Source organism: Heterocephalus glaber, unplaced genomic scaffold, assembly GCF_053883595.1.
Source record: "Heterocephalus glaber isolate CG9 unplaced genomic scaffold, H.glaber_assembly_v1.0 deba00001104, whole genome shotgun sequence".
NCBI classification, from domain to species: domain Eukaryota; kingdom Metazoa; phylum Chordata; class Mammalia; order Rodentia; family Bathyergidae; genus Heterocephalus; species Heterocephalus glaber.
In genome coordinates, this window is record NW_028258193.1 from 2,453,818 (window position 1) to 2,470,705 (window position 16,888).

At 44.0% G+C, this 16,888-nt stretch overlaps 1 protein-coding gene across 5 annotated transcripts in view; it reads right to left on the minus strand.

Annotated features, from left to right (window-relative positions):
• The window catches only part of Csmd1 (CUB and Sushi multiple domains 1), a 1,515,607-nt gene that overhangs the window by 692,008 nt on the left and 806,711 nt on the right, over positions 1 to 16,888 (minus strand). For 4 of the 5 annotated variants that reach the window (XM_087210084.1, XM_021248185.2, XM_021248184.2 and 1 more), the window contains exon 5: positions 5,104 to 5,311. In XM_087210084.1, the coding sequence (XP_087066210.1) occupies positions 5,104 to 5,311 (208 nt within the window). Of the gene's footprint in view, positions 1 to 5,103; positions 5,312 to 14,871; positions 15,062 to 16,888 lie in introns of those variants that run through there. The other variant, XM_021248187.2, reaches the window with a different exon arrangement.

Below are 16,888 nucleotides of genomic sequence, written 5' to 3' on the forward strand. Positions count from 1 at the left end.
CCTGTTTTGGCTTTGCCAACCACTGATCAGACAGCTTTAAAAGTGAAATTGTGCTGGGTTAATGGGAACCAAACAAGGGCCGCTCTTCCGAGTCTTCTTTGTCCCGTGGAGTGTGGGTGGCAGAGGGGAGAGCCATGCTGCGGCCTACAAGCCACCAGGAGGGACAGATGTCTTCCCAGCACAATGGGAGCTTCAGGCCACACGGGTCCAGATGCATCCTCCCTTTGTCACTGCTGCAGTTCCTCGGGGTGGGTTTCTGACACTCATGGCTCTGCTTGATGGCTGATGTGCTCTTCCATCCTCGCATCCCTGTGTTCACTTAGTTAGGTTGACATCAGATGGGGTTGGGTGGGATTTCCCTGGGGAGGTGTGTAGCTCGGCAAATGTGTGAGGGACACACCAAGGTGCCACGTGGAGATGGAGGTGGGCTGGCTGGGGCTAGACTGAGGGGCAGGAGGGGCGCGGGGAGTCATGGGCGCGTCCGCAGGAGGCTGAGCTCCAGGTGAGGCTGCCAGACTCTGCCTCCATGGCCGGAGCAGGTGCAGCCGCCTGTGTTCAGGACATGTTTAAAGTGCATTTGCTGTTCTTCCCTCCTTTCCTTGACAGCGGTAGGTGGGCCGATTGCTCTTGCTAGTGAAGTGCGTACCCGAAAGGCAGTCAATGCCTCCTCCCTTGTTTCCTGCCCAGACAATCTAACCTCAATCCCTTCAACTGTCATGTCTGAATTTAGAAACCATAGCGGGTTAATACCGAAATAAAATCAATTTTCGTTCTTTTTGAAATTTCCAGGGTTACAAGTTATAGGCTACACCATCAAAACGCTTCAGAGCAAAAGAAGAATGAGTGGCTAGTTTTGCTGGTCCGTGAGTCTTTCTTTCTCCTTAATTCCAAGAAAAAGCATAATTACTACCCTTGCTGCATAGTGAACTGGGAACCGCAGTGCTCTGTTAGAGTGAGGTACTGAGAGGGAGCCAACCTACACAAAATTAAATCTCATTCGTTAAAAAATCAGTCTCACCAGGTATACATGCAGTCAGGTTTTAATCACAAACCCTCTCCTCATGTAATATACAGATGGTTTTGGCACATGACGTCATGTGCTGTATTTAGACTGCCTCCACTGTAGCCATGGCAACTCTCACACAAAACATAGCTGAACTGTTAATTTCACTCCAAATTTAATGAATATAAAGCTAACCCTACTATTGTTCTTAACAATTTTCCAAGTAGCTTCTTCTGAAAGTGCTCTTGCTTATATATTCTGTCTTTTAAAAGCAGATTATTGGAAAATTACATGTGTGGTGCACTCCTTCCCCTTCTGGCCATCAACACAGTCCTGCTCTACGGAACAACCCGTGATTGCGAAGGAGGTCGTGTTCACCCGCAGTGCTCCTTCGTATTTTTCTTGCAATTCCAGGATTGGTAAGTCTGTTAAATATAGCAATTTGGGCCATTAAACATTTCAGAGACTGTCACTAAAATGATGGTAAAATAATAGTTTTTAAGATAGGCCACATTATGTGCATTTGTGTAAATCTGAAAAGGGTGCTTCCATTATCCTGTTCTGCATTTTGCAAGGGCTCACATAGACTTCGCTGGTTGGGCAGGAAGACCTCTTTCTGCCTCCATGAAGAACAGGTGACATCAGAGAGAGCCACCCAAAAGCAATCCTAGGTATAACCACGTCCAGACACCTGTCTGTAATTATGGTAAGTACTAAACATCACCAAAGTCAAGAAAAACAAAAACATCGAAAACCCAACCATGCCAGGTCCCCACTGCACCAGTGCAGCATGGGATTGCTCCCACTGGCCAGGTTCCAAGCTGTGGCGCTGGACACTGCACCCTGCAGTGGAAGAAGCTAGGGCCCAGGCTTACCTGCGAAGAGGTGCTTCTCCACCTGCTACCATGCTGAGACCCAGGCAGGACAGAAGGGCACGGTGAGGAGAGGCCCCGAGTCTGCATGGGGCCTGGCTCTGCAGAGCTGGGCAGGGCTTTGCCATCTGTTGTCTTTGTTCTCTGCGTGGTCCTCCCCTGTGCTCACGGTGGGACAGTGAGACACAGCGGGAAGGGCTCTTCAGGGCTTGTGCATCCAGGACAGGGCACAGTGTAGTTGCAAGACAACAAGAAAGACTGTGGCCCTGTATGTCTGGCTCCGCAAAGGGAGCATGTCTGGCCAGCAGCGCAGGAGGCACACAGGGGCAAAGTCTCCTGGAAAACTCCTGCCACGCTCCTGGGACAATATCTGGGAAACTGCAGAGACCTGGAAGAAGCCTTCCCTCTAGTCTGAACCCAGGTGCAGGATGCTGGGATCCACCTGCCAGGTGACCCTGATGACACTGTGTCTATGACAGCTATCTGCCTTGCTGCTCTCAGCCCTCTGCTGCTGTCTCACTCAACAGGACACACAGCAATCCTCCTTTGGCCCTTCGCACACCTGTGTGGGTTCACTGTGAAAGCTGTTCATGGATACACCTTGGGGAAGCCGGAATGAGACTGAGCGGCGGGGAATGGAGACCAGGTGAGAAATCAGTGGAGATGGGAGAAGAAATGGGTGAAATTAAGTAAGATAATGTCCTCTAAGCCCGGTGCCCTGTGGGGTAAGAGCCAGTGGACCGAAGGGGCTTTGCCTCAGAGCTTGAGCTCCTCACGTGCAGGAAGGAGCTGCCCCCCACCCCGCTTTCAGGCATTGTTACATTTCTTGCCACCTCTAATTTCATTTCAGACTTTGCCTTGCCATCCACAGCCTGCTTTTCTCTTTCTTACACACACTAAGTTTGTTTAGAAAAATCTATTACTAGATGTCAAAAATACTAATTCATTTGCTTCCTCTTTTCATGCTCTCTCCCCAAGCTGACATCAAAGCCAGCAGTCAATACACATCCCTTGCAGAATTCACACAAATATGGGCCTTTACCATTAGTCATGTGGTTCCTGAGAAACCTTGCCATTTACTTTCTTTTTCAGGAATTTTGTAAAATTAAAGAATGTCATTTTATGGCTGCTATCATGAAATCAACCAATAACAAATGCTGGTGGGGCTGTGGGGAAAGAGGAACCCTGCTCCACTGCTGGTGGGAGTGCAGACTGGTGCACCCACTGTGGAAATCGGTATGGAGATACCTCAAAGAACTAGGACTGGAAGTCCCATTTGACCCAGCTTTTCCCCTGCTGGGGATCTTCCCCAAAGAATTAAAAGAATCATACCACAGCGATATATGTGCACCCCTGTTCATAGCAGCACAGTTTGTAATGGCTAAAACTTGGAAGCAGCCCAAGTGCCCATCAACTGGAGACTGGATAAAGAAAATTTTTTTATATATATATATAAAATGGAGTACTACTCTACCATAAAAAATGAGAAATTAGAGACATTTATAGCTAAATGCAAATAAATAGGACACACGTGTAAATACCAAATAGTTTCTCTGGTGCGACAAACTGAAAATGTAAATAAGGATTAGAAGGATTAAAATGAATAATTGATAATGTGAAATAGGAAGAAAAGGTCCAAAGGGGTAGGGGTAGTGGGAGGGGAAGGAGAAAGGAAAGAAGGGAATGGAAACAAAGTCTGTGTAAATAGGGAGGGACGGAGGGGTTGACGGGAGGGCAGGGGAAGGGGAAAAAATAAGAACCAAGAGAGATTATGTAAAGCTGCAAATTTCCAATGATGAATGTCATTATATTGTATACCTAAAATGTAGCAGTAAAATTAATTAATTAAAAAAAGAACATCACTTTAACGTTAGATGTATGTTGGACCACTTGAGTCTCTTAATAAGATAGGTAGAGATTAAGGACGTAGATATACAATGAATTAATTTTAAAAAGAGAGTTTAATTCAGCCTCTCTTTGTACAAACAGACTTGCACAAAGTTGTGAGACTACTAATGGAAGAAACCAGGTTAGAATCCAGGTCAGTCCTCTGACTCTCAGGAAGATATTGTTCACAAATAACTTTGATGATGAACAACACATGCTCCAGTGATTAAGCTATATAAAGTAAGCCCTTGGGTCTATATGCTAACCTAAAAGTATTGTTCAAGATGAATCAATTAAAGCCAAGTCCCTGGGGACAGAGGTGCATTGTATTTTCTTTCTCTAACTGGAGCATCATTCATCATAAACACAATAAAGCCGAAGGAAGGAAAGAATCTATCCATGAACACAAACTCTCTGCTGGGGGCCTTGAGCTTCGAAAAATGAAATTCAATTCAATTCCAATGTGTTTCACAATTGGCACACGCATGCTTACTATTTAATCTCTGTGCTGAAATGAAAACTTAAACCCCTGAAAATATTTACAACCACTCTGTTCACTTTCTCATTTACCCACGCAAAGATAGCTCACCTTTTCTCTCTCAACCTCCCTGGCCTGAGTATGTTACCCCCCAATTTGTTCACGGTCAAGATCTGCAGCACAAAATGGAAGCAGTTTCAAAGTACCAAAAACAAATAATTAAAACAAAAGTTCAACTCATAACAACTGAATTAATTAGAGATACAATGTAAGTCTTTAGAGAACTTCTTTTTAACTGTCCCATTTAAATTATACTTGCCGACACAGCCAAAGCTGGCCTGAATCCAGCACCTCCAAACCACACGGACAGTGATGGGAAACCTGTGTCTGTAGCACCTCAAACCCTAGAGACGGAGCCGTGCCCTGCCCGACCTCCGTGCATGAGGGGTTGTTCTTCACATTCACACTCCTGTGGCCACTGGCCCATCCTCAGAGGGAGCCCCTGGATTGAGGGGCCCATGGGCATGGAGGAAAGGAAATATACTACCACAGATCTGCAGCAGACTGTCTGCAGGAATACACGTAACTCCACAGACTGAAAACTACTTCACAGTGAGTTTCGCCCAGGCTACAGTGTCCCTTCCTTAGCTGCCAGCTTGAAATACCGCCACCAAACACCAAATCCAGCACCAAATACCAACACAAAGGCAAACTTGAAATTTTGAAATGAGTCATAATTAAGAGGTGTCAAGTCTTGGACACTCATACTGGGAAAAGGATGTCGCAAGAAAACAACTGACCAAGCCCACTGGGCACTGGAGCACACAGAGTTACCCCAGTGTCCCCACCTGTCCCCAACTTACCATATGGATGGTGCTTCTGTCCCACTGATCTCCAGGAAGTCATACCCCTCCTCCAGCTGGAAATCAGTGAAGACCAGCGCAATGGTGTCCCCAGGCTCAGCAAGGATGGTCCAGGTGCAGTCTGCGTTATTCTCGTACTCTGAGGGGAAGTGCGGGCTGGAGATGCTGCTGCTGGTCCCCCTCAATGTCCCTCCACATGCGCCTTCAGCTGCAGGGACAGAGGAGGGGACAGCACTGAGTCTCAGGGTGCTTGCAAGGATGAGGCTGTCCCACATGGCCCTACCAACCAGGGATAAACATACGCTCAACCCCAAATGGAGATAATCTGAAAAAGGACCCCTTCTGCTTTGCTCCTTCAGTTCTATGGAAAGGCTCACAGAAGTTTAGTAGTTAAATTGCATTATTAACTGTACTGTTGTTGTAGGAAAGAGTGGAATTATGGTTTTCTTGGGCTGGGTGAAAGATAAATAAATTTGACAATAAAACTGAAGTGCAGTAGACTCCGTTAGTCTTGAGACAACTGTAAATCTTTTCTTAGGGAGATGAAGCAGACAAGATTGAGGCATATATTTACTTAGTAGTAATTATATTATATATGAATATAAATATATAACTAATTTGCTATGTGAAAATGTCTAAAGTGATATTTTGCACACATGAATATTTCATAGGTACATACATGATCAATAACATACAATAAACACTTTCCTAATATTTAAATTTTATTCTTTTCTCTGATTTCATTTCATACTCCAAATTTAAGTTCTCTCTGTACAAGACCAGTTGCAAAACAAGTTATAACACTTTTTTATATAAAAAGATGAAATGTCATGGAAGAGTGGACTTAGAAGTTATCAGAATCCAGTGCTACGGCGGGAAGATTGATGAGAGGCATTAAGTTAAATCCAATTTCTAAGCCTGCACAACTCCTGTGTAATCCAACTTGTTGGCATACAAATGCCCCTTCCAAGCTTTTAGAGTGGAAAATATTGATAAAGATTCATTCTACATTTTTGCAAGGCAATATGCTTTGCAGAACTGTGCGTGATTTAAAGGGCTGTGAAATGGGTATATTTCCGTGGAAAGTATGGTGGAAGCACAGATTAAGCCTCTAAAATAAGCAGCTAACCTGGATTCTCCTGAGAAAAACGTCTCGGTACCGCGAGTGAAGAGGGGACGCTAAATCCTTGGCCCTGGTGCACAGCGCCCGCCAGACTGCAGTCTGCACGTCACTGTGCGCCCCGGCCCACTGGCCCCCTCAGCCCTGCATTCTGCTCTGCGGAGGCTGAAGGCCAGCTCTAGGGGCTGGCGCCCTCCTCCACCACGGCCCCAGACAGTGGGTGACCAGGGTACAAGATCACTTCATTATTTTAAACGCTGACGCCCAGCAGAGGACTTCTTACTAAGTGCCCCATCTCCCAGCAGTGTGTCCACATCCCGTATTTACACCAGAGCTGTCCAACTGAGTCATCTGCCCACCACTTCCACACCCAGTCTGGTGCTCAAAGTCTCGGGCTTAAACCCCTCAGACCCCACACATCTACATGTTCCTCAACTTCAGTGGCTGTGCGAGCAGGTCACAGTGGCCTGCTGCCACAGGACACTGGGGGGCCTGGCTCAGGGGCTCCACAGTGCAGTGGACACAGGGGAAGGTTCTATGGGAACTTAGCTGGCAACAGGAGTAGATGACACAAAAACAAAAATAACAGAAAATAAAACAGAGTGGAAGAGAAAGCTAAAGTAAGCTGACAGAGAAGAAAAACCATTTTCCCAACCACTCATGTTTTCTTTGGTAGACACTGTCACACCCAGAGGGCATTTTTCCATGCACCAGGGCTAGAACCAGGTCAGCGAAACAGATGCCCGATGTGATGCCAAAGTTCGAAAGTCAGAGAGCATCTTTAGTTAATCTGGCTGGATCTTTGGGTGTTAAATGTTTAAAATAAATGCATGCACATATTCCTCAGCACTCATTTTGATGAAAACTGGAGCCACGGAGAATCCTACTTAGTACATGGTGAGACTGTTGTGAAACAATGCTCACTGCTGCAGAAATTTGTCTGAGAACTTCTGCCTCTCTAGTGCCTCACAATTTTTGTAAGTGATTTTATTTTCTAAGCTGAAATGTTTTCCATATCTAAATACATGACATCATGTGAAGAAGTCCTATCCATTTACGATTTTCACTAAGTAATATGCACTTAAATATAAATTAATCTGTTTCAGGTTTAGATTTAGGCATAGCTGTTTAGTTTTTAAATAGTGCAACATGATAAACAGTCTTTGGAGCATGTTTGACCTGGAGACTAGTCAGTTAATTTTAGTTAATTGATTTAGTCAGTTGATTAATTTCTGAAATCATATTTAGTTATCAATTTATCTTCCAGGATGGCTGCCAAAGATATTGCATTATATTTCCCTAAAATATCCCTAAATGAAAAAGTCTGTGCTGATCAGAAATTGATCCTTATACCTTCATAACTCAGAGTGTACTAAAGAAAGCAGGTGTCACTTAACAAAATAAACTGAAATACTTAATTGGAATGTGAAAAATATTAGAAAGTCCTACACAAACTGGTTGTACATAAATTAACATGTTTTAAGGTATAATATAATGGATGAATTAACATAAAAAGAGATAAGGCAACTATCTCAAGTAAATAAAGATATGAACAATATTCCTGAAGCAGAATAATTTATTTGTTTTGTTTTTCCAGTACCGGGGACTGAACTCAGGACCTTGTGCTTGTGAGGCAGGAGTAGCACAACTGAGCTAAATCCCTGGCCCTGAGCAGAATAATTTAAAGTGAACCAGTCTACCTATGTAATGTCATTTCAAAACAGATATATAAAACTAACATTTAAAGTACACAATAAATACTTGCAACATCACAGGGAAGAAATATTATTTATAATTATTTGACTTATATTTTAAAGAATAAGATACAAAGAGATATGTAAAAAAGTTTACATAATAACCTAAATAAAGATGAATTCCAGAGTTAAAAAAACATATCTTTGCAAAGTTTAACCTCGCTTTTTATCATAGACATTCAAATTAAAACAATAGTGAAATATGATCTACAATCCATTAAAAAGCAAAAGTTTGAAAATGTAAGATAGCCAAGAGTAAAACTTGAACATTTTATGTCCCTCATTTCACAGGTATTAATGGCTCCAACCTGAGGGAGAATGGCTGTGATCGTATATTTTAGCAAATTACCAAGTTTTCAGTCTTCTGCTTAAGGAGTGTGTTCAGCGTCTACATTGTATGCTACCTCCTTATGTGGATTCACTTAATCATTTCAAAAATGCATAGAACATTTTAGTAATTTTCTTAATTTCTCAGTTGTTAAAAGTAAGATTTTGATTATTTAAAGGGATACAAATCTATCAACCGAGAGACTAAGAAAATCCTGAAGCAAAATAACGTGATCAACTAAGTGACATTAGAACTAATTAATACAGACAGTTGATTGCCTAGCAAGGACATGCGGTACGTGCTGTGTGCAGAAGGCAAAGGGAGCCACATCCAGGCTCATACACACCTGAGAAGAGTCAGGAATGAAGACCGCAAGAAGTGGAGAAAACTTAAAATAATTCTACTATTATAAGTGATTTAAAAATCTTTCAATTTTTTTATCAATAAATAGTTTAGTGGGCAAACACTTCCCTAAATCAATCAATGCAAGTCATGCATATAAAAATAAAGGAAAAGTGGTATTATGGGGATGTTTGTTTTAGAGTTGATACTTCTCCTTGTCTTAAATCCATGGGCAGAACAAGAGAGGAAAAGCAACAGCTATAGCTATTCTTTGCAATCCACATATGTAGATAAGTATGTCACCATATTGTTTCCTTCAAATGAAACATGGAATGAAATTAGGACCCACTCATGACTGGTTATCAGAAATTATATTATGACTTATGTTGCTCACATTATCTAGAGAATGCAAGAATATATTTTTTTTCAATTACTGTTTTTTCTTATTGTTAAATATACCTCTCCATCACGTGAAAATGGGCTTGGTGCTGCACACCTGTAATCTCAGCTACTGAGGAGGCAGAAGAAGGAGGGCTGTGAGGTGTAAGATGAAGGCCCTGCTAGGCATGGAAAGACTCTACCTCAAAAAAAAAAAAAAATGTGGGGGTGGGGGGAGGCGGACTTTTCTCAGGGGTGGAGGGCTGTTCTGCACACAGGAGGCCCTAGAAAGGCACCACGGACAGCTCCCGGTGTCCACATGAGCTATTTCCGTTTTCCTGCATAGGGAGCCCACAATGAGGGAGAGTAACAGAAGAGACGCCTGGGCCCCAGCGAGCAGGGCAGGTTGATGGCACAGGAAGTCTGCTCAAGGCCTGACTCTGGAGAGAGGGTTGTGGCACAGCAGGCTCCCTCCTTGGCTCAGCCCCTGTCTTCACGCGTGCGCGCATGCGTACACACACACACACACACACACACACACACACACACACACACGGCCGTGGTTCTGCCTCGGGGCTGCTCCTGGCACCAACATGCGTGCCTGCCACGGGCGCCACAGGGTCTGGGACTTCACACCCCAGGGGTCTCCGTAACCAAGGAGGGGTGGCACTCTGTGAATAGATACCGCGCTTTCCTCTGCTTGGTGGACAATTCTAATGTGCAATTCAGACTATCAGGAAAGCTCCAGAAAGGCTTTGTACCTGTTGCCCATAAAATAACCCACACGCACTGCACTTCACCAGTATTCTTCACCTTCTGCCTCACTCTGAACTTGCGCACTCTGTGTCCCGAATCTCCTCCCACGCATCCTAGTCCTGTCCAAGGCTGGATCTCAACATCCACTCTTGGGGTAGGGGCTGGAGAAGTATAGAGATGTGAGCTGTGTGTCTGTATACGTTAGGGTGTTTCGATTTTCCATCCCCTGACTGCCCGTGTGACGCTCCGACCCCAGCTGGCTGGTCATTTGTGATGAGCAGCTCCTGAACACCTAACCATGTGCATCCCACCCCCTCTCAAGTTACAGGAGCTTCCCTCCTAATCATCATGGTGAGCACATCACCGAGAGAATGGGAGAATGTTTTCAAACCCTACATTTGATAAGGTTTTAAGAAATCCAAAAATTCAATTAAAAAGTTATAAGTTGATTAAAATGGGCAATACATTTAAATAGACATTTCTCACCAGAAAATCTAGAAATGGACAACAGATACATGAAAAATGCTCACCACTAATCATCAGGAAATGTAAATTAAAACCACGGTGAAGTATCACCACACTCCTGTAAGAATGGCTAGTGTGAAAAGCAAAAGATAACAAGTATTGAGAGAATGGAGGAAGGGGCCCTTGCACTTTGTTGGCAAAAATGTACATCAGTACGTCCAATATGGAAAACATGGAGGTTCCTCAAAACTCAGCGGAGCTAGCACGTGACTCCACAATCCACCTAATGGGTGTGGATCCAAAGGAGCCGACATCTGCGTATCCAAGGCACATCTGACCGCCTGGCGTATGGCAGCGCTATTCACACAGCCGAGTAATGGGGAAGCGGGCAGCCATCAACAGGCGAATGGAGGAAGAAAACACGGCATGTGTACCGCAACAGGATATATTTAGTCAGGAAAGAATGGAATTCTATCATTCATGATAACATGAATAGACTCATTAAGTAAAGATCATTGAAAATCACGATTTGAAATGAAATCTGCCAGACACAGAAAGTCATGTCCTGCACGATTTCACTCATGTCAGAATCTACAGAAACTGACTGCAGACTGGTGGCACACGGAGCGGCAGAGGGAGGGAGCCTGGTCAGGGGGCCCAGGTCATAGAGAGGGGAATCTGGTGTGCAGGGTGGGCGAAGACAGACAATGGGAATGGAAATGCCAACAAGCTAGGAGAAAGGCCCTGAGTGTGCCCACCAAAAGGGAGGACACATGTTTGAGAAAATAGGTATATAGTGAACCATTGAAATAGGCATCCCGATAAAATGTGTAATGTTGTGTTTTCATGTATCAGTTTAAAAGGTAAATAGATATAAGGTAACTATATACATTAAAAGGTAAATAATTAAAAGGAGTGTGTATATATATATATATATATATATACACCCCTTTATATATACCTATATATACAGCTATACATTTAATTATTTAAATTATCTTAATTATTGATCTAAGCCTTAACTAATATATATATGTATACATATTAGTTAGGGCTTAGATTCCCAGCTTCTTTAGCTTCAGCCCTTTGACAGCTGCGGGTACCCAGTTCTATGTGTAGCTGGCTGTTATGGGTTTAATAGGAAGCCAAACAGCACCCTGACCAGTGATCAAGAGCTGCCAGGGATTTCTCCCACCTGAGGCACCTGTGGTGTTTCCAGACTTTCTCACTCATTCTGGGGACAGCAGCGCTTCTAGCTGAGAAGGATGTACTTGGCTGAATGCAAGCTGTTCGCCTCCCAGTCCTAGGTGGTAACATGGCACATAGCCTTTGGAGCAAAAATTAGTGAATCCCTATTCCAACTCTGTAGTCATCTTTCTTTTTTCTCATTCATTAATTTTATTGGTGCATTTAGGTATACAGTATACTGACATTCATCACTGGGGATTTGTACCTATACATGATGGATCTTTGTTCCTATTTTTCCCCTTTCCTCTGCCCTCCCTTCAACCTCTCCATCCCTCCCTATTTGCAAAGACTTTATTTCCATTTTTTCCTTTTCTCATATTAATTCCATTCCCTTCTTTCCTTTCCCCTACCCCTCCCACTTCCCCTTCCCCTTTGCCCCTTTTCTTCCTATCTCACATGGTCTACTCTACATTTTGATCCTTATTTACACTTTCAGTTTCTCACACCAGAGAATCTATTGTATCAGTCTTTCTTTGAACCAAGTTTAGTGACTGTTTACTGAAGTTTTAGCTTATTTAATTGATAAAAATATAGGGATAATATATGTGGTATTTTCCCTAAATCTGTTTACATGAAGCACCTGAAGGAAGTAGAGTCCTTCCAACATTATTTGAAAATGGTTTCCATTTTTGGCATTTTTTCTTGGTACATAAACATATCACATCTGGGTACTTTTACTTCATCTTCCCCAGTCATTCCTCCTACCTCTCCCCAGTCCTATTACCCAGTTGTTTTCCATTTAAGAAAACCTAGGTAAATGAACAATGAGCTTAATAGAAAAATAGATAGTAACTTTTCTATGCTAAAATATCTCAGCTCTAAAAAGCAGTACAGTTATAGCAGCTTTATGATGGTTATTTAATACATTTCTCACTGGAGCATTTGCATGTTGATGAAAATGGATATGTGGCAGATATAAGATGAATTCTTTTATAGGACAAATTACATTTTCAAATGTGTAGAATTGCTCAGATGCAATTTCAGAAAGCAGACTGGACCTATGATAGAAAAGCTAGCAAAAATACTAAGTCTACTAGTAGATTATTAATAAACCCTTTATTTCTAATACCCATTAATAAATAAAGTACTAAAAAGAGTTCCTTCCTGGAAATTTCCACATGGGAGTTTCAAAGGTAGGGACTTGGGAACTGTGACCACACCTGTGGCAGCACGGTGTTCCTTGTCCTCAGCTTCCTGGGGGCAAGTGACAGACCAGCAGGGCGCCTCTGCAGGCTGACAAATGATTCTGTGCACATGGACCGCAGGAAGTGACCGCCACATCATTTCCCCATGATGCAGCCTTCCGGGGAGCACTGAGTGCTCCACAGACTGGACACAGCATCTGTAATCAGGCCCTCTGCAACCTGCACAGAAAGCTGCAGGTTTGGGATGGGCTCTGGAGACACAGCGGCCAGCGACTGGTGAGAAGCATGCAGAGCCCTTCCCTCCCTCCACGGCCTCCAGCTCCCCCGAAGCCCCACCTAGGCTTCCTAAACACAAAGGCCAGTTCTGCTGACCAGGCTCACGCAGGCACACAGTGCAGTACGTGGACCCTCTAGTTACGACCAGCCTGATACACGAATAGCTTGGGTTAGGATTGGAATTTTAGTTTTAACTCACAACCAGTCTTGAATGCCAGTCCTGAATGCTGGCTGCTTGTGCTTCCAGATGGTCTCAGACACAGATGAGACCCTTAAAGAGCTCTGGAAGGAACATTCCAATGTCCTTTCCTGTGTGGGGCTAAGGGAGAAACCCTGGGCCAGTGTCTGTCTAAGGATGCTGAGGTCTGCTGTGCACAGGAGAAGGGACTCTGAAGGCTGTGCAGGAGCCTGAGCCTTTACCGACCAACTTGTGTTACAACTGCCCTCGGAAACAAACTGAGTTTGCAAGTCAAGGGGCCACTGTGCTATGAACACTCCTCACCATGGTGTGCCTGTGATTCCAGTCTCCTCATGTTAGTCCTGAGAGTCTGTCCCCTGACCATTTCCTGGCCCCCAGCCTCTGATCACTGCAGTCCTGCTCCCCACTCCTCTGAGTGTCTGCTTCTGGGACCCCCGTACCGGGGATTGTTTGCCACTTGTCTTTTCCGTCTGTCTTTTGAGGTAACACCAGTTAGGTTCACCCCCGTTACCACAAATAAGTGCAGGATTTCCTGCTTTTCAGATGGAGCCATGTTCCTTGTGTGCATGAACACAAAATTGTTTCTACACATACACATCGCATCTGTACTTACACACCTCTACACACACACCCGTGCGTAACTGATGCACCAGCTTTCCTTCTTTCTCTACAGTCTCTTCTACTCCTGTCAGCAGGAAGAATCCTTCCAACACTTAACTGGAAGTTGAAAATGTTCCAAGGTTGGGAGCAATGCTACATAATTCTAGGGAAAAATCATTGGAGTAGGCCTAGATCTCCTGCCTACAGCCCAGCCACGACATTCCAGACATAATTGCATTTTGGCCTCGGGTCACAACTGAGACCTCTGTGATCCCCGGAAGCTGTAATCTCCAGGACAAGACCACCCCTGCGGGAGACGCCAGGGAGGAACCAAATCTCCATTTGCATAGTTCCTCATTGTTCTCAGATTTCCACTGCCCCCAGCCTTTTGTACCCAATGTGAAGTACTGAACTCTGCATTTCACTTGTTACATCTGTTTCCCCATGTACTGAAGAAAAAGTGCTGCAAGCTAGGGGGTTTTTGTCTTTGCCTCCCAGAGCAGCACTGATCAGACCCAAAGCTCAGCTTCTTCTCAGTCTCATTTGTCTACCTTTCCTGTCATTCGCCGTGTGCTGCCATGGCTCACGGGAGACCAGGACTCACTGCAGAGGTTCTGGTAACGTCCCCTCCCCCTATCCCCTACATTCCAAGAGCTATCTGTTAGAAGATGTCCCCTACCCACTCTATTACTGCTATGATTCATTTGGAAAACATCCCCCAGATGTCTGCCGTGTCCAGAGCTGGGGCCCAGGTGCGGCAGAGCGTGGCTTGGGAGATGTGCCCCTGTTCCCTGCCCCCCTGCTTCCTGGCTGCCGGGTCGAGCAGCTTCCCTTTGCCAGACCCTCCCACCACACTGGTTCCACTTCAGAGCCAGCGACCATGGCCTGAACCCTTCAACATTGTAAGCCAAAGTAAAGCTTTCCTCCTTTAAATTGTGGGTGTTAGTTATTGTGTCCAGTGACAAGGATGCTGACTGCTACAAACTCAAAGAGGAAAACCCCACTTTATGGCTCTTCAAAAGGAAGCGTGTGAAGTGGACCCAAGCCTCCCTGACTCCTCCTTCTCTGTCCCAGGTTCCTCACTTCCCACCTTGACTTTTCCACACCTGTCTGGCCACTCTGCCCCGGGGGCCATGACCACAAAGCTCCTCCCCTACCTTTGACCAGCTTCCGGTCTGGGGTGTGTCTCCCCGCCGTCTCCAGGTCTCCAGGTCTCCAGCTCAGCATCCTGGGTTGACCTCTTCCAAGCAGCACCCGTAAGAGGGAAGCCACCTCAGGTCACACCTCATCTCCGTGGCCTGCCCCGCTGCAGTTCCTTTGTGTTGCTAAGAGCAGGGTGAGCTAGTGGAGCTTCCTCCGCCTCCCTCCCTCCTTCCCTCCCTCCTTCCTGCCTTCCTTCCATCCCTCCCTCTTGCTGCCCTTCTGAATGACTCCTGAAATTCCTTTGGCTAATGATAAACAAGCCTCTATTCACTTGCCCTCAAGGAGATACAGTATATGTATTTCTGGGGCTCTGCTTGGCCTCAGAGTATATCCTACCTCAGAACAAAATTAGGGAAGCAAGTTCCTTTTCAGTATTAGTTTAAAAAAATAATCTCTAAGAACTGAAGCATGACTCACTGGAGTGATATTTCAGGCAAAAGTGAATCGCCAAGAAGAAAGTTTTCTAACTGTAGCAATCTACGGGAGGACTGTATTTCCCTGTCTGCTCTGTTGGCTCGTTTGTAAAAATTAGAAGCCGTGAGTCCAGGGAAATTCCTGGCTTATATTTCTTATACAACTACCAGAACAGAATGGAAATTTCAGGAGGAGATAACATCAAAATCGACAGAGAAATTAATAAAAAGTAAATATGAACTGGACATGGTGGTATATATTCCTAATTCCAGCAGTCTGAGAGTCTGAGGCAGGGAGTTTGAGCCAAACCTGAGAAAGTTAGTGGCTTAGGAAGGCACTGCCTCAGAATAATGAAAGAGAGAAAGAGGGCTGGGGATGTAGTTCGGTGTGAAGAGCCTAGGTTCAATCTCCAGTACCGGGAAAAATGTAATTATGAACAAAATTCGGGACAACTGAAGAAATTATTTCAGATTCTGATGATAGCCACGTGATGAAAATTTATAAATCATGGCCAAAATGTAAGATATATTAAAACAGACAGGTGACTATTAAACTCAGTAATTCTGGCCAGTACTTCAATGATATACTCCTATATATATTAATGTAATAGAAACTTCTCTTATTTCAGAGATGTTAATAAATGATGAAAGTACATCAACATCTTCAGACTTTAATACTAATTTTATTATATTGTATCGGTGGGAATTTTTAAATTTGGAAGGTGGCAATATGGGTATCTATCTAAATAACATACTATCTTTCTTTTATTTGCTAATTATGCAGCACAAAAATGAACTTAGTTTCAAAGTACTGGGTAAATATTCTACAATAGCAGTCAGCATTCAGGAGTTCCCAGAAAAGGAACAATAGGCACCAGTATATAATCAGATTGTTGAGTGTTGTAAAGTCTGAGCCCTGGGAATTCCAAGGGGATGAGTTGGATGTTCCAAAGCCAAGGCTGGGGAGGCTTTGGACCCCCTGAGTTGCTATTTCAGCAATTGCTTTTCGATATATTTCCTACATTGAATTTTTACAAAACCTTGCATTGGGAGGAAAGATTGCACAGCTAAATGAAGTTTGAATGGCTTTGAGTTAATCCAAGGAATAGAGAAGATATTTAATAAAGATATATTTCAATCTACTGATTTCTCTAAGCAAGGAGAATGGTTCTACACGTATCCAGCAAGCAAAGTGCAGTGGTTTGTTTCGCCTCTTGAGGAAGTTCAAACTTGTAAAAACAGTTTTATCCTCAACTTTAAAATATATCTCTTGTCTTGGTGCAAAATTTATTAGGAATTAATGTTACAGACATAATTCAAAATACAGAATAAAACATGGTCCAGGAATATAACCGGCCTATCTATCATGAAAAATGGAAACTTCTGCATATGTGGCAACAGATACATGACTGAACAAGGCACAGCCTGCTCTGCAGTGCCATCGGGCCATGAGTTTTCCACGCATGGATGGCTCTGCTCCAGGAATTCCTAAGTGACTACATTCACACAGTGCAGGACAGCAAACTGGGTGCAACATCTCCTATCAGCTTTTAAACTT